The 23,997-nt window shown below is 37.2% G+C and overlaps 2 protein-coding genes across 2 annotated transcripts in view; one reads left to right on the top strand and one right to left on the bottom strand.

Moving 5' to 3' along the window:
• LOC133526892 (integral membrane protein DGCR2/IDD-like) overlaps positions 1 to 21,316 on the top strand; it is an 83,872-nt gene extending 62,556 nt beyond the window's left edge. Inside the window, exons 2-3 of the mRNA XM_061863736.1 lie at positions 4,572 to 4,720; positions 20,036 to 21,316. Of these exons, the coding sequence (XP_061719720.1) occupies positions 4,572 to 4,720; positions 20,036 to 20,239 (353 nt within the window). The 3' untranslated portion in view covers positions 20,240 to 21,316. The remainder of the gene's footprint in view (positions 1 to 4,571; positions 4,721 to 20,035) is intronic.
• On the bottom strand, positions 8,054 to 18,108 carry LOC133526891 (uncharacterized). Its single transcript, XM_061863735.1, has 2 exons — positions 17,866 to 18,108; positions 8,054 to 11,370 (listed from the first exon to the last, which is right to left on the bottom strand). The coding sequence occupies exon 2, from the start codon at positions 11,331 to 11,333 to the stop codon at positions 10,122 to 10,124; it is 1,212 nt and encodes a 403-aa protein (XP_061719719.1). The 5' UTR covers positions 11,334 to 11,370; positions 17,866 to 18,108; the 3' UTR covers positions 8,054 to 10,121.
• Positions 21,317 to 23,997: the final 2,681 nt, after the last annotated feature.

Here is a 23,997-nt window from a genome sequence, read left to right as displayed (position 1 = left end):
TACTACAAGCTCTGCAAAGTTATACTTTGACCTCAGGGCTAATCTACAAATGCCACAAAGCTCTGTCAGAGGTAAACACCACCGCCAGCTTAACTCTGCAGTGGATCAAGGGACACAGCAACTCGCGAGGGAACGATGCGGCCGACATATTGGCGAGAGGATGTTCGGAACTGAGGGTGGCAGGACCGGAGCTAATTATACCTCTGCCTTATGCCTGGCTCCGGAACATGCTGCGACACAACACCAAGGTAAAACACCAACCGTACTGGTCTAACCTAGGCACGTGCAGGCAGGCGAAGGAAGCCCTCCCGAAAATCGACCCCGGTTTGTCGAGGAGGCTGAGACAGCTGAAGAGGCCACAGGTCCGGCTTTTGACTGGGGCCATAACCGGCCACGCCCCACTAAACAAACACCTACTAACACTACGTGTTACAGATAGCCCCCTCTGCAGAGAGTACTTGGAGGCAGAGGAGACAGCCGCCCACGTCATTCTTGAATGCCCAGGGCAGAGCCATCAGCATCAGAGCGCTCCACTTTATTGTTATTATTCGCACGAGATGCACACCATACTGTAACGCACTAGACACTGACTGAGAGACAGGAGGCCCTAGTGCGCTTACCCGCTTGACAGAAAGGGATAGCAATATGCGGCAATCAAGGACGCTGTCTCCGCGCCCCTTTGGCCCGGCATTATTTGAAGGCCAACGTAATTTTTGTACGGTCGTATGTTCATACGCCTCTTTGCCGCGACGCACTTTGAGGATAGTTGGTAAAAGTTTATGGTCGTATGTATATACGCCTATATAGCGTGACACTATTTGGTGGTTCGCACTGTCACATGAGAGAAGTATGCACGTACGCCTTTATTCTCCGATGAATATCGGGGACTGAATGAAAATATCACTTATACGCCTTCAGTACGGCTTTTTGGAACGACATAAAATTATGACTGTCTGTTATACGCCAAATGATTTTTTAATTATTTACTTAACTAATTGTTATGATAAAATTATGAAAAAAATTGTGCTTACGTATCGTTACAAGACGAATACGATGCCGTTAAAAACGAAAAATGGCATTTTTGCGTATACGCCCCTTTGGCCTGAAGCCCTCGATATATGCTTGTGTATAACTAGTATTTGTACCTACATTACAAATAGCCGCGTCTGCGGCCCCACATATGCAAATACACCACATTTGGACCTTAAATAGGATTCCTACTGCGGTTGGGCTCTTCTTCTCAAAAGGTTTCCACCCCTGTGCTAGTGCATTAATTAGAATAACATTGTATAAACTACTAGATAAAAGTGACCAATGTAGCCGATGGTCGAGGCCGGAATCGAACCGGTGGCGGCGTCTTAAGATGACGTAGCTAACGTCTAGAACTAAAATTAAGAAACAAATATAAGTTAGGTATAATAAAGATGTAAGCCAGGGCCTCTCCAGGGCCCCTTTTTTGCATCTTTTATAAATAGTTCAGTGCTTCGTAGTCAAGTTTGACAAAGCTGCTTCAAAACGTTTAAGTAATAACCCGCCTTCGACAGTCATGTAAAAAAAACACCTTACATTCCTTTAAGGCTGCACCCAACGCCAACGACCTCACGCGTGTGGGCGGAACGGAACTTATAACCCTCGCCCACCACCCGTTACAGAAGATCGACCTCGCAGCGCTCTACGTTCGAAATAGAATTTCGCTTGGTCGCGCGCGCAAAGCAGCACGGCCCGTCTAGCAAGAGCAACACGACTCGCCCCGCACTGACTATACAGACGAGAGCGGGGTAATGGTAGGAACCTAGGTGGGATTTAGGCTTATTTTTTTAGGAATTCAGGCACAGTTCCATGAATTTGCAAAAAGCAAGAAATCCGAATCATTTTATAGTGTTTTGTGAGAAACGTTGTAAAGTTTCACATATTTTTGGTAAAAATTGCAATAGTAATAAGAATACAACTAAAAGAAATAGGGGTGACTTCAAGATTTTTTTTTCTTAGCTTATTTAAATTAAAAAAGATTTCGGGTTAAACTATATAAATAAATAATAAATAAATATTATAGGACATTATTACACAAATTGACTAAGTCCCACAGTAAGCTCAATAAGACTTGTGTTAGACAACAATATATATAATATATAAATATTTCTAAATACTTAAATACATAGAAACCAAATATAAATATAATTTCTCATATCTTGTAGAATGTTTTTTTTTTGCTCAGAAACTGTCATATTTAATATATAAAATGGTTTAGAGTAACTCAGTTTTACGGTATTTTGCGGGAGGAGGAACCTTAAGAAGGTATCATTCTATTGTGCCAAAGATTCTGACATATGACGAAAAGTTTCGTTCAACGAGTTTAAGATTTGAACACGTAAGACAAATTAGAACGTGAAATCTGTGTATAGCCTTATACAGCACCCGTTTGCCCGCGTAGGTAATGGTTGTCATTTATTATTTCGGTACTAGGATGTATTCCGATTCCAATCGCTTAAGAAGCAAAGTAGTAGCAAAAAGGATTTGAAATAGAGGTGTATTGTCAAAGAAAACTTTGTAGCCACGTTTTACGCCACTGCTCTTTTACTCCAATGAAGGGTACGCCTTAATAAAGTGAAAAAGAAAGATGCCTCCAATTTGCGAACTTCGATTTTCGTGGTTATAGCCCAGCATAGTTGTTGTATGCTCTAAGACTGGTCCTAAGCGATAATCTCGCCCGCCTTGTTGGCAATAGGAACATGGCCTGTACCATCGCCCACACTGTCTATCGGTGGACCTTATTACAAAATGCATAAGGTCCACCGATGGACAGTTGCTGTTGGTACTGGCGCAGGGTAACCTCCAACTATTTCAAACTACGTCCATCTCTCTAGATAATCTGATGCATTTGTTTTTACAATGTGCCACTTTGTTTTTTGTCACTTTTAGTAGTTTATTTGATGAGTAGGTGCGTGCTTATAGTAAACTTTGTCTACGAATGGAAACCGTAGTAAATTATAACTTTTTTTATACTACGTACAGTTTAACAGTCCAGACGCGGTTTATTTATTTAGTATAAATTTTATTTTGACACTTGGAGAGACTTTACACCTCCAAATTTTATTAGTATTAGTACTCTGACATTGGGGACCTTTTACATCTCCAGATTTAATGTGTTTTTAACTATAGAGACTATACATCTCTATTGTATTGTATTAATTATTTATTTTAAGATTATTATTATGTAATGTTTACCCGGGTATTGGCTGTTGTATTTATAAATGTTGTTAGGTATGTATTTTTCATGTCACTATATGATGTTACTATAAATGTTGTATTGACTTGTAAAAGAGCCCTTGAGGCCTACTTGCAGAATAAATTTTTGAATTTTGAATTTTGAATACGTCGGCGGCAAACAAGCATACGGCCCGCTTGATGATAAGCAGTCTCCGTAACCTATGTACGCCTGCAACTCCTGAGGTGTTACATGCGTGTTGCCAACCCTAACAACCCTACCTCCCCTCGTTGAGCTCTGGTTACCTAACTCACCGGCAGAAACACAACACTATGAGTAGGGTCTAGTGTTATTTCGCTGTGTTTTTCTGTATGTTGGAGGTACTTCCTCAGTTGGGCTCTACTCTAGATCTAGAATGATATCCCCTGCGCTGTGCCCTACCACACAAAGCGAGATGAAATCCACAATGCCCATACCTCTCTTGTGGACGTACTTTAAGGACGCCCGGGTACGTCCAAACTAAAATATAGGTAGAAAACTTAACTAAGTCTCGTCTTGTTGTAAACAGATATAATACTTTAAAATGAAACATAAATAGTTATGTCATAAAAATCACGAAGAATTTCGTACATTGGCCCACCTGTTTCTATCTCTATCGCACACGCGTATTTATATTGTCCCGCCCATGATACCAGCGGTCAAAGAATGACACTGTCCGAGCGGGACATCAATATAATTATACCTACGCATGCGACAGAGACAGGAACAGGTAGGTACCTAGTTGTGTTATGGCGCATTATTCAATCCGCTACTACGCTGATCGTCTCTGGAACGCTTCTAATTCCCATTCTTTTTATTTTCTTTTTATTGGAGAAACAACAGAAGTATGCGACAGGATAATAGGTTACATTGTTAGGTACAAACAATATAGAGATGAACACTTACTTCCTTAAACGCTCTCACTAAAACATATATAAAATAAACGGACTTAACTAAACGGTATGTTAACATACAAGTTTACCAAGTGTTGTAGACCATGCTTATGTATTTTATAATTTAGGTACTAAATTCAAATGGAGAAGAAAAAAAAACAGCAAAAAGTCGAAATTAGGTACTGATAACCAATTTGTGCAATATATTATTTAGTACATTGACAGTACCGATACTAGCAATGATGACGACGCACTACTGATGAACATTGTGTTGGCCGTTGAGAATATTGAGTATTTGATAACGGAATTTGGGCCTAGTGATATTGAATATATCGATGGAAGTAAATTCTTTATTGTAAGTGTTACAAATACGACGTAAGGGGGCTCGCAAACCGGCGTTACTAGACGTTCTAACGTTATCCATCTCTTTCCAGCATGCGTAGAAGAGGACTGCATAGACTGGGAAGGCAAGTCCATCCCGCATGGGCTGCTCTACGTGCCGGGGCCCGGTGTGTGCTCGTTATGTGTGTGTTACCACTCGGAGCCGATGTGGTGCAAAGCCATCTACTGCGATCCACCATATGTAAGTACTTAGGTAAAATAAATAAATATTATAGGACATTATTACACAAATTGACTAAGTCCCACAGTAAGCTCAATAAGGCTTGTGTTGAGGGTACTTAGACAACGATATATATAATATGTAAATATTTATAAATACTTAAATTCATAGAAAACACCCATGACTCAGGAACAGATATCCATGCTCATCACACGATTACATGCCCTTACCAGGATTTGAACCCGGGACCATCAGCTTCGTAGGCAGGGTCACTACCCACAAGGCCAGACCGGTCGTCAAATATAATATAGCTTATGTGTAGTAGGTATATAGCTTTTTGAGGACCGGCGTACTAAACGTAGTAAATTATAAAATACTAGTAGTTAACTGAGAACTCGCGGTTTGAGAATAGTTTTTTGTGCAACAAGAGAGGAAAGTTGGTTTTTCTTGCGAGGGACTCAAAAACACGAGATGTAAAATAACTTTGCTCTCGTGTGACACATATACAACTTTTCACCTCAGTAGTGAGAACATATTTAAGGTAAAAAAATCAACATCAAGTAAAGTTAACCTTTTTTTTACAAGAAATAAATATAAGCTTGTCTCACTCCCTGGAGTGAGGAAAGTTGCACTTTCGTCACTCCCTGAAGTGGGGAAAGTCGCCCTTTCCACACTCCCCGAAGTGACGAAAGAACAAATTTACTTAAGTTATTGTTCATCAAACTATCCGCTGATAGCGATATCCAACGCGAGGAAAATATTTCCTGTAAAATATTAAACGAAATCAAATCGAATCCAATCCATATGAACGTTATAAAATATTTATCATTCAAATTCATTTAAAAGTCAATTCTACCAGCCAACATAAGAAAATAACTCAAAATATTCATTCGATTACTATGCCTCACATGTGGATAAAACGCAACTTTCTCATTAGTTTTTGAAAAATCAAGAGAGCTTTTACGCGCTGGTGTGGTAAAAATAATATTTTTTCGCCATCTTGTAATACTAAATTCGTAATAATAGGAAAATAATAAAAGTAGGTAATTTCATAGTTATGCGCCTGGAAATGCTAATAGCCTCAGCATCCCGCACAGCGGCGCTTTCATCGCTTTCCCCAGGGAAAACTTTAATAGAATTAGTTTTTCTTGTGAAGCGGGGACTTCTTGTAAATACTTTACGTCAACGAACTTTCGTGGCTGCAATTCCATCCCGAAAGTAAGTAAAACGACAGGTAAGTAACGGCCTCCAAGCCAGGTGCAAGTCAGTACTGACCCTAGCCACAGAGCAGGAGGTCTCGGGTTCGAATCCCGGTAGGGGCATTTGTGTGTTTGTCACACATTTATTTTTTCCTGAGTTATGGATGTTTCTAAGAAAAAACTCGGACAAAACCAAGAACATTGGTATTTGTACTACATATAGTGGCCAAGTTTAACGTACCCAAAAAATGCAGGAATGATTTAATAATTAGTGTGTTTATTCTGTCTTATATTCGGTTTTTGTTTTTATTTACTATATTTCTAGGTTAGGTTGACTTAGGTCAAATTATTAAGTAATTGTATTGGGGCAAGGCAAACTTGTGCCAATATTGGACCACGAGCGTTAGCAAGTGGTTCGAAAGTTGGAAGTGGTTGGTCTTGCGTTTGTTAGTCGTATACCTCGAAATCAAAAAATCCTTGTAGCTTTTCACCTATTCGCGTTTCGCCGTGATAGCGTATTTTGTTGTAGCGTGTAATATCGGTGGTATAATTTGTTACTCGCATATATTTTTAATAGATTTTTACAACAGTAGCAAATTTTGATGTAGCATGTATTATCAATAGGCTAGCCGCAAATATTTTTAGTCGCATTTTACCTGGTAATATTGTTGTAGAGTATTGTATTAATCGTAAAAAAATGGCTATATCACTGGGATATAATAAACATACGGTCGCTTATTGACATCATTGTTACAGCTATACATTAACTAGCTTTGGAGAATTTGTTGCTTAGGAAATCTACCTTTAATGCGAACTCGATGATTTGGGAAAGGAGTTGTCGAAATTTATACAATTTAAGCATATCACACTCATAACCAGGAGATAAACTACAAGTGCGAAATGCATTTACAAAACAAAACTATAGAGGTATAGTGCTTTAAGGAAATATCGCGATATGTAATAACACATTACAAACAAATATCTATCGAGGTGAAAAGCGACTACAGTGAGGAAAGACAGGAAAGTAAATATACTATGAATTTTATACACCATTGCAATTGGCGACCAGAAATCTTTATATTTATCTTAAATTTTTTATGTTTTTTGATATTATTAGAATACATTTTCATAACGGCATTATTAATTTTTATTTTATTTTTTTAATTTTCGTTACATGCATGGCATCTCGCCAGTAGTCGAAGGCGTACTAAACGCAATGAAGTGCCGGCACTTCATTGAGGTGTGGAAACATTTTGTTAGATATGTTGACTAGTACTTATTATACCTCAATTAATTTCATACGTTTTTGTAACTCAAGGGAAGATTTTTTAGGACGTACAGTAAAATTGCGCTTATATATGGTTAATAAAAATGAACTCTATTTTATCCACGTAATTTGATCGAAATCCGACGAAATAAAAACGACAGCAAAATTAAAATTGGCCCGATAGGAAGGAAACATCATAGGTAGGTAAAAGGTAAAAATAAAATAAAAACGAAATGTATTATTTATGTTATTTCATAATCGTCATCAACAAGTACAAATACATCTTCATCGCGTTGTCGCGGCATTTTGCCACGGGAGCCTGGGGTCCGCATGGCAACTAATCCCAAGAATTGACGTAGGCATTAGTTTTTACGAAAGCAACACAAATACATGCACGTGCATTTGTTAAAAAATAAACTCGAAAATAAAATCGTTACCAACTCTATCTATGTAGTAATTATAATTTTTTTTTTTTTGACAGATGAATCATTTTTGAAGTTTACATTTCTATAATATTTTAGGGTACGGTGATAGATGTCATTTCCATACAATTTATAACCTTAAAAAGCAAAATTGCATTGGGATGACAGCTGTCAGCGCACCTAACCTATATGAAAAATACTCTAGGTACTTATAATTTCTGCGTATATCCAATATATACAAGCAAAAAATGAAATTAAATGCTATAGTGCCAAAATAAACGAATAAAACTTGCACAAGGTTTGTATGGAGAATGCCTTGCCCTACCCTGCGTATTAAAGAAAGTCCATCCTTGGATCCTAAGGACCAATCCTGCCAAAAGAAATCTTTTGTTCAAGATGCAGCTACGACTAAAGAGAGGAAGGCTTTAAAGTATTTGTGTTCTATAATATATAACAAAACAATGAGTGGTTTATTTTAATTATTTTATTAATCGACATTTATTATGGACATTATACATTACTTATATTTTCATAGGCTATATCCACATTTTGTTCATTAAAAAAAAGTTATCTCATACATAGGTAATATATACTCTATAGTGTGGTTTCAAGACCATGGACCAAAAAAAAAATTCGAATTAAAAATAGTTCAATAGAAAAAGTACAGTACTATTTTTAATTCGTTTTTTTTTTTGATGGGACTTTATAGAACAATTTGCACAGTTTATTGTATGTTAAGAGCCCGGTAACGATTTTAGAGCAAACATTTAAAATTGATAGATTTAGTCGTTGGAATTGTACACCTTTTGTTACGTAATATCTAAATAACAAGTATTGGTTTCTATTAGCACGTTTTTTCATCTTGCCTTTTAATAATGAGGTCGCAAGCGTGCGTCCCCGGTAATAGGTGATGAGAAGAGATAGTTTTTAAAAATTCATCAAAAAATTATGGAAGTAAATTACAAAATGATGTACAAGAACAGTTTCAGCAAATGTTGTAAATTGTTTAAGTATCAAAATTACGTTGAAATTAAGTCAATTTTCAGAGAAATTGTCACTTGTTTTGAAGTAATTTCTGGAGAAACTTGATTTCGTCTAACTTTCATTTACACTACTTCAAATTTATAACAATAAAAATGTAGTTTATTAAAGTTGAAGTACAGGATATGTGTAATACAAAATTACCATTTTTAGCAGTCCAAACTTTACGAAATTTACAAATAAGATCGACAAAATCACTGCTTTACGCGCGTTTACCTAAACGTCCATCAGAAAAAAAATCATTACTAATTAAGTGAGTCTGTTTAAAAAAAAAATATTTTTTATAATGAAAGATAACAAGACGTGCTAATAGAAACCAGTACTTGTTATTTTTAATAGTTAACAAAAGGTGTACAATTTCATGCGCTAAATCTATCAATTTGACATTTTTGCGACTAATATCGATAACAGCCTCTTAACCATACCTGTGTCCCTTTTTTTTTTGGCTTTTTTCGATTTTCTGATTATTATAATAGCCAGGAGCGAAATACGAATTTCATACATTTTATATGATTCTTAATCTTATGATAACTAACCAAATTGAAAAAACGAAGGGGCGTAACTATGGTTAATATACATGAAATTTCGTAATAGTACACATGGTGCTACTTTATAGCCCTAGTGCGAAAATTAGCATATTACGTTACTGTGTCGAACATTTAAAGGGCCATATGTACTGTAAAACGTTGTACGATACATGTGCCAATAGGCAATTCGCAACTCGTGTCGATTTAAAACATTCCCTTCGGTCGTGTTTCAATTTATCGCCACTCGTTTCGAATTTCCTATTCGCACCTATTCGCACATGTATCTTACAACGTTTTACAGTACATATACATATGACCCTTTAAATTTTCGATATAGTTACGTAATGCGCTAATTACCACACTAGTGCGGTAAAGTAGCGCCATATGTACTGTAAGAAAATGTTTAATAACACTTATAATTGTAATAAAATGAGGACTACTATGAAGGAGCGGTCACGTGATGCCGACCCCTTTTCTCATAAGAGTCCGCAGCAAGCTCGGTTCTCCATACAAACGTAGTTACATTCTCATTTTAAAACGACTAGCTAGATTGCTCTGAAACTTTGTACTTACAATAGGATAAGGTATATCTAGCAAATAGCAAATACCACAGTTACAAAAATACAGCGAATTTAAGTTTTAAACCTTGTTTTTGCTCTATTGCGTTTGTTTTATAAGCTGGAGCTATATAAACTAATTACAGGCATAGATATACCTCATTTCATTGTATGTGCAAATTTACTTTGCAATCCAACACGTAGTTTGAAAATGAGAACGAAACTCGGTTTGTGTGGGAAGGTGAAATTTGGCCGAGCGTGCTGCGGAATCCCCAGGAAGCCCCAATTTCATAATGAGGAAGACGTTGGTATCTTGATTTAATTATATCTGTAACATGCTTGAAATTTGAAGTTGACCTTCTTGATTTGCTCTGAATAAGTAGAAGGTATCCAGACAGCCTCCTGTTTGTCAGTTACATTTGCAGTTTCTTCGATATGCATCGTCTTTACTCGAAATTAAAGAAGTAATCAAGGCCATTAATTCTTTGATTTCTTTTATTTCTAATTGATTTGTTGTTGTGGTTTGCTTTAATTCGTTACAAATACAGTATATCTTATCAGCCTTTTCTTTGATAACAATATTTTTAGCATCTTCATTCGTTATTTTACTTTCGAAATCCTTGATTAATTTCTTAATTTCTCCCGTTTCGCAAATCAATTCTGATACAAAACAAGTTGGTGATAAGTTGTCAGGTCCTTCTTCATAGACTGTGCTCGCAGACTCTTTAGTTGGCATTTTGTTTGTTGCTACGATGTCCTGCAATATTTTTTTAATTTGTCTAAACTCAGACAGATTCATATCTGTATTTGGTTTCATTACATTATTCAGCTGATCGATCTGTCTAAAGCTAAAATGAGATGACAGTTGATTAATTGAGTTTTTAGTTTCTTCTGTAAACATTTTGATTATTACTTCAATATTTTTGATTGATTCTCTCAGATATTTCATATCAGACTTATACAAGTCAGTAATAATGTTCAATTTATCGTTGAGCTGGCTCATCTGATCTGCGTTTATAAAAGTATTATAAATCTGAGCAGATTCAGCATTCTGTTCATGCTGCGTGTAGTTTGTTATTGATATAAAATCTTGCAGCAGCTGTTTTATTTCTTTTATCTTATCACCAATATATTTTCCTATTTGGTCCGACTTATTTTCCATCCTTTGAACGTTATTATTATTTGCTTTCTTGCCTTCGTTATTCAATGTTTTTTCCATAAGCACACTTTCTGAGGAGATTTCAAGCTCAGGTACCTCATCATATTCCTTGCTTTCCTTTGATTCTTGCCCCAGGATAGCTGACTTCTCCATATCACCTAGATCAGACATGTAGGACATGCTAGTTTTATCCTCAATGTTAATCTCAGTTCCAACACTTCCGAATAGTGCCCTGTTGTTCTTTTTGATTTCCTGTTCAAGCCTTTTCATAGTTTCAAGTACTTGTTGTTGTCCAATGTTTTGTTGTTCTATTTTCATGTCCAAGTCAGTTATTTTTCCTTCTATAATATTATATTTTTCTTTTAAGTTCTTTTTAGCCAAATTCAAATTCCTTATGTATTCTTTTTGATGAGCTAAATCACGTTGTATTTGTTTTAACATCTCCATAATATTAGCAGCCATGTTTGTTGTAGGTTCTAATAAACTAGACTTTCAAAACCTGTAACCAAAAGTTCATTCATTGCATTCAATGGGTAGAGTCTAAGACAACATTGTGACAGCTTTATCCTTACCACGAGCTTGGCACTGACGTGACACAGACATATTCGATAGCATGTGAGTAACTTACTTTTATCAAAGCTACATAGATTATAAGTAAGATGGGTAAAATCTAAGACAATATCGTGCTTCGAATTTGACAGGCAAATGAGATGGCACTGTACAGCTTCATACATTCTGCGGTACCTTTGTCAAAAGTTGACGTTTGACAATTTGAACGTTTGAAAACAAAACTAAGGGGCACGTCTTTTTATTAGAATTAGCTCTCTACATATTACAATCAATTCTTTTTGCTTTTATGCATCTCGCTCGTACTGGCATATTAGTGCGAGCGAGATTAATAGAAAGTAAGTTACGCAAATGCCAGCGAATATGTCAGTGACACGTCAGTGCCAATTTCGTGGTAGCTATGTAGGGTAGAGGGAAGTAGAAAAATTTTTTATGGGAGAACTGTTGCTAAAGTGTCCAGCTGGCAGCTGTAAATAGTACTTCGAAATCTCTCCAGAAGTCCAGAGGCGCTAGGGTAGTGGCAGAACTTAGACGTTATTGACGGAGTGAAGTGCGCTGTCAGTGTTATTTTTTTAACAGTCAAAAATTTGTTCGCGATCTATCGTGGCGCCACCTATTTAAGGTTTTTTGATGGACACTTTTTATACACCTAGATTGTTCTCCTTACCTCTATCCTCCACAGTGGTATCCGTACTTATGTTGATAGCCATAGCCCAGTTTTTCGGGGGCAAAAACGTGTGTACGTTAAGTGTTAGTGATGAATACGATAAATATCGACTCGAGTATTATCAATATCGATAGCAAACAATTTATAAATCATAATAGACCGCGGGCCAGGAGCATATTTCGTCATCGCCTCCCGGCTGATACTTTGTCAGATGATAGTTTAGATGCTTTTTTAAACTTAAAAAACCGTCAGCCGGTTGTATCGCGGTGGAAAGACCGTCAGCTGTGAAATGAACAAGTAAACAATATGCGCCTTACCACTTTATGTGCGCAAAGTATGCCGTCGCCGTAGAGCGAAAAGTCACCAAATCACAAAATGGCCAAAATTGACTTATATATGTCATCAAAATCGCATTTTTTTTCTCCAAATTTCAGTCTTATTGCGGTAGCAATAGCGATCATAGTTTCAATTTTACAAAGTTAAAGAAGTAACTAAAAACTCACTTCGGATTCAATATTATAGTCGAAAAATACCTAATTCCGTTATACATTTTTAAACTTCTTGTAACTTATTTATGAGCGTACCTAAGTCAATTTAGTTATTTTTTCCCTAAGTATTACTAAACTATTTAACCACGAAGAACCTCATTCAAAAAGTCACTTAATTTACTTAGTTACTTTTTAAATACCGGTTATGTCAAAAGTGTGATAGCGAAAATTAACTAACTCTATTTAGTTATTTTTTTTGTTCATAGTTGTAAGGCAATGTACATCATTTAACCAAAACGATAATTAATTAAACAGTTTTAATAAGTTTTACCCTACAAACAAATATACAATACAATAACTAATCATATTTAATTAATTTTACAATAAAGACTGTACTGTACGCCGACGTGATTTGATTAAAATTCGCTCGCAAGTTAGTGACTTTTCGCCCAGTGCCGCAGGCCCCCGCAACCGATACCGACCGCTGCGCTGTGGCGTATGAGCCGACAGTGATAAATAAATAAATAAATAATTTTATAGGACATTATTACACAAATTGACTAAATCCCACAGTAAGCTCAATAAGTCTTGTGTTGAGGGTACTAAGACAACGATATATAATAATATATAAATATTTATAAATACTTAAATACATAGAAAACACCCATGACTCAGGAACAAATATCCATGCTCATCACACAAATACATGCCCTTACCGGGATTTGAACCCGGGACCATCAGCTTCGTAGGCAGATACGTGTAGTTACTATTTTCTGCACGGCACTTCTTGCCGCATAAGTCGCATGTATGTGTATGTTGTGCCTCTAGATATGAGACCACTCCACGAGCGCGACGCCTGTTCCTTTTATGCCTCAAGTTTTCCAGCCACACGTCGTCGTGCTTCTTCACTCCCACGCATAGGTCTCTACGCCACTCGGGTCTCAATGCAGCACGTTCTTCCCAGTTGCCGGTATCGATGCCAAAGCATTCCATGTCACGCTTGCAGGAGTCTCTAAATCTTAACATCGGGCGCCCCACTAGGTCTTTTCGCATTATTTGCTATCTGACCCATTAGCACTTGGCGTGGCACCCTTTCTGGATCCATACGGTGTACATGACCGAGCCAACGCAGTCTCTTCTGTTTGAGCATCGCCGTAATGCTGGTGATGCCTGACTTTGCAAGAACTGCTTCATTTGTCATCTTATCCTTCCAGGTCACTCCCAATATTAGTCTCAGGCAACGCATATGAAAAGCGTTTAACTGGCGCTTTTGTTTAGAGTAAGTAGTCCACGTTTCCGAAGCGTATAAAAGGGTACTGAGTACGCACGACTGGTATACGAGGACTTTGGTGGCTATGGTGAGCTTATCATTTCTCCAAACGCGAGTGTGAAGACGTCCAAATGTACACGAGGCTTTGCCTATTCGAGAAGCTATTTCCTTGCCGCTAGAAAGCGTAGATGTTATTGTGGAACCGAGGTAGTAAAAATGATCAACCACTTGCAAAGCAGAACCATTAAGCAGAAAGCTAGGCTTCCTATCTGTGCCCTGCACCATAACCACTGTTTTCTTGGCATTGACACTCATGGAAATAGCTGGCAAGCCTGGCTAAACTTATCAATTAGCACCTGAAGATCCCCCTCTGAGTCGGCAACAAGTGCAGCGTCATTCATCTGCATACAAAAGTTATCTGGCAAATAGATCATCACGGCTTGTAGTTGACTTTAAACAGTTGATATTGAAAAGTCGGCCATCCTTTCTGGTATGCAGATGCACTCCGACGTCGCAACTCGCAATCCCTGAATGCCAAATGAAAATCCCTGAATGAAATATATCAAAGAGAGTTGGTGCCAGCACACAGTCCTGCCTTACACCACGGTTGACGCCGAAGGTTTCCGACGTTTCACCATCGAAGACTACCGAAGCACGCATGTTTTCGTGAAAATATTTCACTATGGAAAGTAGAGTAGGCGGACATCCGACCTTACACAACACTTCGTAAAGACCATTTCGACTCACTGTGTCGAATGCCTTGTTCAAATCTACAAAGGCCGTGTAAAATGGGACACGATGTTCGCGGCACTTCTCCTGAAGCTGACGAAGAGTGAATATCATGTCGCTTGTCGACCGTCCACCGCGAAATCCGCACTGAGTTTCAGGGTAAATACGCATCGCTATCGCTAAGGCTTCAAGCTTTTTTAAAACCACCTTTGCAAAAGCTTTACCAGCAATACTCAGTAGGGATATGCCTCTATAATTATTGCAGTCCCCGCGATCTCCTTTTCCTTTGTATAGAGTGACGATGTCTGCATCCCTCATGTCCTGTGGCACCGTGCCCTCGGTCCAACAACGCTGAAGGAGAGCGTACAGGGAGCGAGACACACAACCAAGTCGAATTAGTTCGGCAGGCAAATTATCACGACCAGTACTATATCCTTATCTTTGACCAGTATGAAAAGGAGCTGGAGAGAGTCGATCGATTCAAATATCTAGGTCACATTATCACTAGTGACCTAAAGGACGATAGTGATATTGATAGGGAACGTAGGGCGTTGGCTGTTCGGGGGAATATGCTGGCTCGCAGGTTCGCGCATTGTACAGGGGAAGTTAAGAAAACTTTGTTTAAATCCTTCAGTCAATCGTTTTACACCAGCGGCCTGTGGGTTAGTTATACTCAGAGAGCACGCTGAGTGCTACGAGTCCTCTATAATAACATGTTTAGGGTCCTGATGGGACTTCCTAGATTCTGCAGCGCATCTGGCATGTTTGCCGACGCCCACGTAGAGGATTTCCACGCCATAATGCACAAAAGAATCATGTCCATAAGAAACAGAATCCAGGGTAGTCCCAACAGCATACTAAGTATGTTAGCGAATAGGCCAGACAGTCTTTTGCAAAGACATTGGATGTCCGCATTAATAAACCCCCATTCTGGGTTTGTTTATTATTAAAATTAAAATTTTGTAGCCGTTTTATTTTTATTTTTAGTGTTTTTCTTTGTACAAGTAGTAAATAACTATAGCTTATAAGATACTCAAATTAACAAATGTGGACCACTTTGTCTGAATAAAGAAATTATTTATTTATTATTAAATATTAAGCAGTATCCAAAAAAATATTATAGTTAGTAGTTTTTAATTAACACGTATTTTCACTTTATCATAGCAGTCATAATTCAACTAACTTCACTTAGTCAAATATAGACGCACTGAAATGTGGGCAAATAATCATTAACTTCGTTCAAAAAATCACTAAGTTATAATTAAGGTGTAATATTTAAGGGCAAAAATTAATTATCGCCTATAGCTCCTAAATCGTTAGTGTGAATAATATAAGTCTAATTTGAGCTCAAAGAATACCAGTTTCCAATGAATAAACACATATAAAACCACAATTTCATCTTAAGATAATTTCAGTAAAATAAAAATTAATTATTATTTTTTTAAACCCTCATAACTCAAAATGACTAATGAACGATTTGGTGACTTTTCGCTCTACGGCGACGATGCGTACATTGCGTAATCCGTTTATGGCGTTTCAGGCGTTTCACCTGCTGAAATGCTACATGCAAAGTTTCATTGATTTCTTATTGCTATCATAAAAAACGGCTTATTTTTTACATGTTCATGCGACCAGCTGACGTTTTTACCATCGGGATATAACCGGCTGACGATTTTTTTTAATTAACAATAGCATCTGAACTATCATCTGACGAAGTATCAGACGGGAGGCGATGACAATTTTTTTTACGTGTTTCGGTGGCTGCCATTCCTCAGTCCACCAACGGAGCGGCAGCTAACGTCCACGAGGGTTCATCATACCTAGCCGTTAACCACTATACAAGTTTTCGCCCGGGAGGCGATTGGTTATGGAAATTTGTTCCTGGCTCGCGGTCTATAATAAGAAATGGGACTTATTCTTGAAGTAAACATTATTTATTACAATTTTAAGTCATAACACAGATGTCAGATTTTTACAGTTGTACATAATAACTTATAAAAATATACCATAGAGGTATCTACGCAAATACATAATAAACGGACGAACACTATTAATTAATATTGTTTACTTTAAGAATGAATCACATTTAGAAATTGCTTGTTATAAATTGGGATTAATTGTGATTCGAAATTATTAATTATTTATTATATTTGAATAATGATAATGAAGTAAACCCCCCCTCCCACCCCCCACCCCCCCCTATTATGCATCTAAAACTAAAAATATATATATAATATAAATAAATATATTTTGGAGTGCAATATCTCGGAATTTTTTCATTTTAGAAAAAAGTTTCTCAAATAAAACATGCTTATTTTGACGTATTCTGTAGGATACAATCATAAAAAAGTAGTGTCAATATGACATGGCAACAAGGTTTTTTTTAAAGTCCTACAAAATTCAAATTTAGAAGTGCAATATCTCGGTATTTTTTAATTTTAGAAAAAAGTTTTTCAAACAAAATATTCTGGTTTTGAATCATTCTGTAGGATGGAATCATAAAAAAGTAGTGTCAATATGACATCACACTGACGATTTTTTTTTCTAAGTCCTGGTTACCCTTTGCTACACCCTAACCCCTTCGCCCAAAATATTTATAAAATATTTCACCAAGAAATATATAATATAAATTGAATTCACAGCACAGAGCTGCGTGAATTACTAAGATAGTATCTAAGTAAAAAAATCTAAAATAACTTATACCTACTAACTCCGCCACCCGACCCAAACTTTGTATTTTAATATTTTTTTTATTCCTTATGAAATGTATACTAGAACTCATTCCTAAATGTTTAATTACTAAACGCCCATGATATAAGTTATATTGGAATTATGATTTAATAGGTACTAGCTTATGTGAAGTTCTATTTCAGTAGGCACATAACATATACATAGGCTTAGGGCGAATTTAGGGCAAGTACCTACGTATTTTTGCCAATCCTTATTTTCAAAGACCTGCAACACTGATAGAGTCAGACCAAGCTAAGTTGGCAGTGATAGCCCAGACGGTGCAAGTGTTAAGCAAACGTCATAATTTCATAGAAGTTGACGTTTAAAATAGCACTTGCAGCACCTGGGCTATCAAAATCGCTGCCAACTTAGCTTGGTCTGACTTTAAGACCGAAGTTGGGCACCAACGGTGAAGTTCGGGTTTTCTAGGGTAGATAGCTTCGCCAGTCCTTATTTTCAATGAGTTGCAAAATTGATAACGGAGTTTGATGAGGGGCCATCTTTAAATGGGTTAAATTATTGAATTTTCAATTGCCATCTTACCGTCTATCGTTGAGCTGAAAAACGTTGTTATTGTGCTTTTGAAACTAGGAATATGTTGACCACAGCCCTCTCCGATAATATTATTAACATTACTTATTATATAGAATATAGCTAGATTACACTGTCGACACTAACTCAAACAAATGATAGTTAAGATAGGTACGCTGGAAGAACTTACCTACCCTCAAAAACAAAAATAACGCTGCGTTCAATATCAGCTGTTTCGCAATGTTCTGCTACAGATAAATTCCCGTATTAAGCCGATTCATAGACTACACAATTTATTTGCCCAATTTCTAGAATAGAGCAGTGTAAAAGCAGATTGGGTTGTCCTTATACATGGATAAATTACCGTATTAAGCTGCTTCATAGACTACACAATTTTTTGGCCCAATTTTTAGAATAGAGTAGTGTAAAAGCAGATTGGGTTGTCCTTATACATGGATAAATTCTCGTATTAAACCACCTCATAGACTACACAATTTCTTGGCCCAATTTCTAGAATAGAGCAGTGTAAAAGCAGTTTGGGTAGTCCTTATACATGGATAAATTCCCGTATTAAACTGCTTCATAGACTACACAATTTATTGGCCCAATTTCTAGAATAGAGCAGTGTAAAAGCAGATTGGGTAGTCCTTATACATGGATAAATTCTCGCATTAAACCACCTCATAGACTACACAATTTCTTGGCCCAATTTCTAGAATAGAGCAGTGTAAAAGCAGTTTGGGTAGTCCTTATACATGGATAAATTCTCGCATTAAACCACCTCATAAAAAAAAAAAAATTATTTTCAGATTCCTCCGATCCATAGATTGTTAGTTACAAGACACTTATAAAACTACATTAGTAAACTATCTTATATTACAAGTTTCATACAAATATCTATTTCTTAGGTCGTATGATATGGAGTTCGGTATAACGGCGGAGAATATCCGAATCCCACCTCTCTGCTATCATTCTCAGGATGCTGTTTGCGCTCCCCCTCATCCGCCTCACCACAGATGCCGTCTTCTTCCTCACTATAGCATAAAAGTCCTCTACAGCGGCATCATAGACTACACAATTTCTTGGCCCAATTACTAGAAATTGTGCCCACACTACTCTATTCTAGAATAGAGCAGTGTAAAAGCAGTTTGGGTAGTATACAGGGACAACTGCCCGTATTAAACCGCTTAACGACTGGTCTGTAGGGCTAAGATGGTCGGCTTTTTATCATCTGTCATCATGCCTGTCACTTTCTAACAAGTATGTAAGTGCGAAAGTGACGCATGACATGACAAGTGATAAAAATACGACCATGATAAAGCCGCTGGCCTAGTGGTTAGTGACCCTGCCTATGAAGCTGATGGTCCCGGGTCCGAATCCCGGTAAGGGCATGTATTTGTGTGATGAGCACGGATATTTGTTCCTGAGTCATGGGTGTTTTCTATGTATATAAGTATGTATTTATCTATTTAAATACTTATATCGTCGCATAGTACCCATAGTACAAGCTTTGCTTAGTTTGGGGCTAAGTGGATCTGTGTAAGATTGTCCCCAAATACCTATTTATTTATTTATTGACTACACAATTTCGTAGCCAATTTTCTAGAATAGAGCAGTGTAAAAGCAGTTTGGGTAATCCTTCATTTATACAAGGATAAATGCCCGTATTAAACCGATTCATAGACTACACAATTTCTTAGCCCAATTTCCAAAATAGAGCAGTGTAAAAGCAGTTTTGGGTAGTCCTTATATGTAGGTACAGGAAGAGAGAGGCAGGGTAAACGATAAATGTGTCCCCGGAAATTGTAGATATATCTATGTATAAGGTCTAAAACCGATAATACACTACACTTTCTGTCGGATCCTGTTTCTTCGGACATGACGGTGTTACTACACTTAAGTACGGAGTACCTAAGTTCGTGATCGTGAATGTTATTTTTATTTTTATTCGTCAAGTATTTCTATAAATTTTGTTTGACTTCCCTATAAACATATCCATGCAATTATTGGAAATATTTTATCTGAATTACGTTGTAATTATTTTATTTTCAAAGAGGTTACTTCATGGTTCCATCTTATAAATTGACATGTACGTTCATTCAACTATATGTAATTGACTGTATACAATTTATGCTGCAATCGTATGTTGTTTAATTAACAAATAAAACATTTTTCTTTCCAGTTCTGCAAGAACTTCCGCGTAGGCGAGCGGTGCTGCGAATTCGAATGCCTGGATCCGCCTGGAGAGGACACGCGCTACCGCGAGCGGCAGCGGCTGCGGGCGCTCATACTCGCCGGCAATTCTTCCGCGCACCACATTCTGCCATCAAAGGAACTTAAATACGGCATGTCGCTACTCGCCGTGGCTGTCGCTAGGCTTGTCTGAGCTAAAACTAGCCAGTAATGGGCCAAAGGTCACCAGAAATCGCATGCGATTTGTGATACAATTATCTTAAATCGCATGCGTTAGTCGCAAGGCCTGTAGAAGTCTTAATGGAAGAAATTGTGAGTGAAATCATAGACATCTGATGGAATTAAACCATAAAGGAGTTGTAAATATGGATAGTGTGTGGAAGTCTAGTGAAGTTTTGTAATAGTGATGTAGGAAAGTGAAACGCATCAACAGTGTTAAAGATTTGGTGAAATTTCAAAATATAAGGAAGTGTTTTGGGTAGTGAAAGATTTTATGTAACGCGGGACCTAGTCTGGTAGAAGGTAACAGAATAATTATAAGACGGTTTTTATAAATTTGCATGGATGGTGAACAACAACATAGGTTGATAAGCAACACCAGTACCTATTGAAATGGTAGATAGCATAATGTTAAGGTAATGTCAGAAATTTTGTTAAGAGGGGTAAAAGGTACAGTCATTCGGACTTTAGTACGTCATTTTGTAACGATTACAGATGTGTAAATTGCGGAATTTTGCTGAAACGTTGACAAACAATTCGGAATTATCAGGCAAACTCCCTAGAAAATAAAGAAAAACGTTTATTTTGGAGGTACAAAATTTCTGACATTATTCCATGTGGAAATTTTGCAATTTTGGAAGTTTTCCGACAGTACATCTGTAGTAAGGATAGTCAAGAGAGATTTGATTGTTTCGTTCTACAGTTGTGAGACTGTTATAGGCCTTATGTTCGAGGTTAAAACCTTAGGCCTTTCACAGTCCGTCAAAAGAGGTATAGTGTAAAAATGAGGATATGTCTGAATATTACACAAGAGTCTACTCAAAGTAGGCTCAAAATACTTGAAATATATTTTATAGTAAGAACCTTGGCACACTGGCATATTATGCCTTGGCATTTCGTTGACATCATAGGGACCGTGCGCGTTGGAGGGTCTGCCATCTTGTGGCCTGAATCGGAACCACAAACATGTACATTTACACGTCACGTGTTTTCTTGTGCATAGTAGGTTCTGCCATCTTGCGGGCTAGATCGCAACAATAAACATCACATTTACGCCTTACGCCAAAAATCTGACGGCTTCTGTGCTGCCTCCTACAGTTCATGCACGCTCCCTATACGCTGCGAAGCGCGTCATATTGTATAGGAATATAAGTCATAAGGTCCTTATGATGAAACTGACGCTCTAAGCAGTGGACGGCGTCAACGGAGATCAAGGGCTTATCGTCGACAAAACAGACGTCTCGTAAACTCCCCACCCACACAACTTTAGTCAAACACTACATATATGGTCCACACGTTCAATTTGTAATTATAAATAAAACTGTTACACTACAACAGGGACTTCTTAATACCAAATTCTACGATTAAATATGCCCCAATGACGTCAGTACACTGTGAAGTGTGAACGAATATTTTTGACTCTTACGTGGGTTCTAAATTATGGTTAATGTTTTCAAAATGGCGGCGTCTTTCCGAGTCGAGTCTTTTAAATAATTCAATCAGCTATGGTCCAAAGTATTCCAGTGTATATTGAACCATAATTGGAAACAACTAAGGTCTGTTTTTTTATTCCGTAGACTAAGATGACGTTTCATATGTAAGACATGACATTTCTTAGTACCACATGAAATGTCATTTTAGTTTACGGAATAAAAAAACAGAATATAGACTAATACAGATTTAAAATTTAACGATTTTTACACATTATTAACTCATATAAAGAAACGGGACTTGACACACGAACGAATATGGACAGTCAAAAAATCGAATATCGTTAGTGTTGTGTGTTGACAGAGTAACATCCCTAGTGCGCAAAATGTTCAAGTTAGTAAACAAGACCAAGTGCGGGTAGTTTTTGCGGCTAGAAGATGTTGATGTCAACTTTAGCCAGTCTTCTCCGAGACCACGGGGACAACGCCGTCCTCGAAGCGTCGGAGGTAAATTTAAATAAGTCCCGTTTCTATGAGTTAATAATTAGACTAATAGTTATGTGGTTTTATTTAACTTCAGCATAATCATTTATATATTTATCTAATACACGATACGATGACTAAGATAATATATCAGATCCCAATGGGTTTCGGCGCAATCTAGCCTACAAAATAACTACAATGTAACGTACACTGGAATGTAGTGAGATTGCTTTGAACAATTTGAATTGAAAAGGAAATCCCTCAGCTCGGAGCCTTGGATTTATACAAGTGAATAATGTTTCAACTGTCGAAAGGAGAATGGGAATTGGTATTATATACTAAAACTCAGTAATATGGTAATATGGAAGAGTTATAAAGAGACGTCTCTCTATAACTCTTCCATATTAGTGTGACAGACAGACATTAGCGCAACCGATTGGCATCTTGGATAAGGATCTACCCCCAGGATCCGCTTTCCTACCTTTTCTTCTCAACTTCGCCCGGTCTTCGGCATCTAGAAGCCAAATGCAAGCGCGTATGATAACAAAAGAGATCACTTTAATATTGAAATGGATTTAAGTTCGAATGGGTCTTATTCTTTCGACAGTTGCGGCGTAAACCAAGGAAATAAAGTTTAACTATCGGCTTACGGGCCCACAAATGTATCGTAAACTGTTGATAAACGCTCCACAAACCTGTTCCAACATGCCAAATATTTCTCTTTAGGTACAGTCGAAGTGGAAAGTAGGTAGGTAACTATATTTTTATTTTAGTTGATCACACCTAGAGGGCAATTTTAAAGAAGCAAATTTATAGAGTAATTTTCATCGTGAAATAAATAAATCTAAATATAATGTATCTACATTTTGACATAAAAAGGTATCATTCGCCCGTGAGTCTCGATCGCACCAAAACATATACGGACAAGTAAGACCGAAATGCACGCACGAATGATAGCTAAAAGACACCATTTAGATATCAGTACGTCCAAATTGGCCTAGTTACAGCGCTTCATACCATTTCCATGACAACCCGTCTTTTCAAACTGCCGCGGCTCTCATGTGCTAAGCCTACCGTTGAGACATTGGATCATCAAAAATCTGATCACACCATTACAGTATATTATGCATCGTTACTTGTCCTATCATGTAAACAAATACTTCTCGGAGACATTATCACACTTTTCTCTGTAATTGCACAATAATTATCACTTAAAATGCGTTGTATATTTAAAGAAACTCACAAAGTGTTGAAATCAACCAAATAACCACTGAAAAATATCATTTCTATTTCTAATAAGATTTTTATCCATAGTCTAATGGAAAGATCATCTGAGTCATCTGACATTACGATGTCTAGATTGTCTATGCTTGCGTATTGTTGAAACATCACATTTGTTTACATGATAAGACACGTAAGGATGAATACTCAAATTGAATTAGTTAGAATTTCCTTATTTATACCTACTAAAGGTCGTTAGCGACAAGCCGAACACTTAAAGCGTTCGCAAAATTTTATTACATGAGAAGTTTCAATTCATTGGGAAACTTTAATCAAGGGACCGATTTTTGAATTTCAGGCCGCTCGATTTCGTGTATTTCGTTCAATAATATCTCAACTACTAGGCATTTAAATTCTACTAATAAAATTGAAAATGACTCGATTCCCAATTCCTATGGCTCGTATTTCAAAAACAGCATTTCGCCGTTTTCCACAGATTTTCGAGTGACGAAATCAAACACTCGAAATTCAAAAATCTGTCCCCAGTCCGCTCATTGTGGTTAGTGCCTTTAGTATTTAATACGGCAATACATTTCGG

The sequence above is a fragment of the Cydia pomonella genome, chromosome 17 (assembly GCF_033807575.1).
Source record: "Cydia pomonella isolate Wapato2018A chromosome 17, ilCydPomo1, whole genome shotgun sequence".
Taxonomy (NCBI): domain Eukaryota; kingdom Metazoa; phylum Arthropoda; class Insecta; order Lepidoptera; family Tortricidae; genus Cydia; species Cydia pomonella.
Note: the sequence above shows the minus strand (reverse complement) of the source record. Positions and strands in the feature narration are given on the sequence as shown.

Excerpts from the sequence above, each read along its gene's own strand:
- LOC133526891 (XM_061863735.1), bottom strand. The coding sequence starts at position 11,333 with ATGGCTGCTAATATTATGGAGATGTTAAAACAAATACAACGTGATTTA.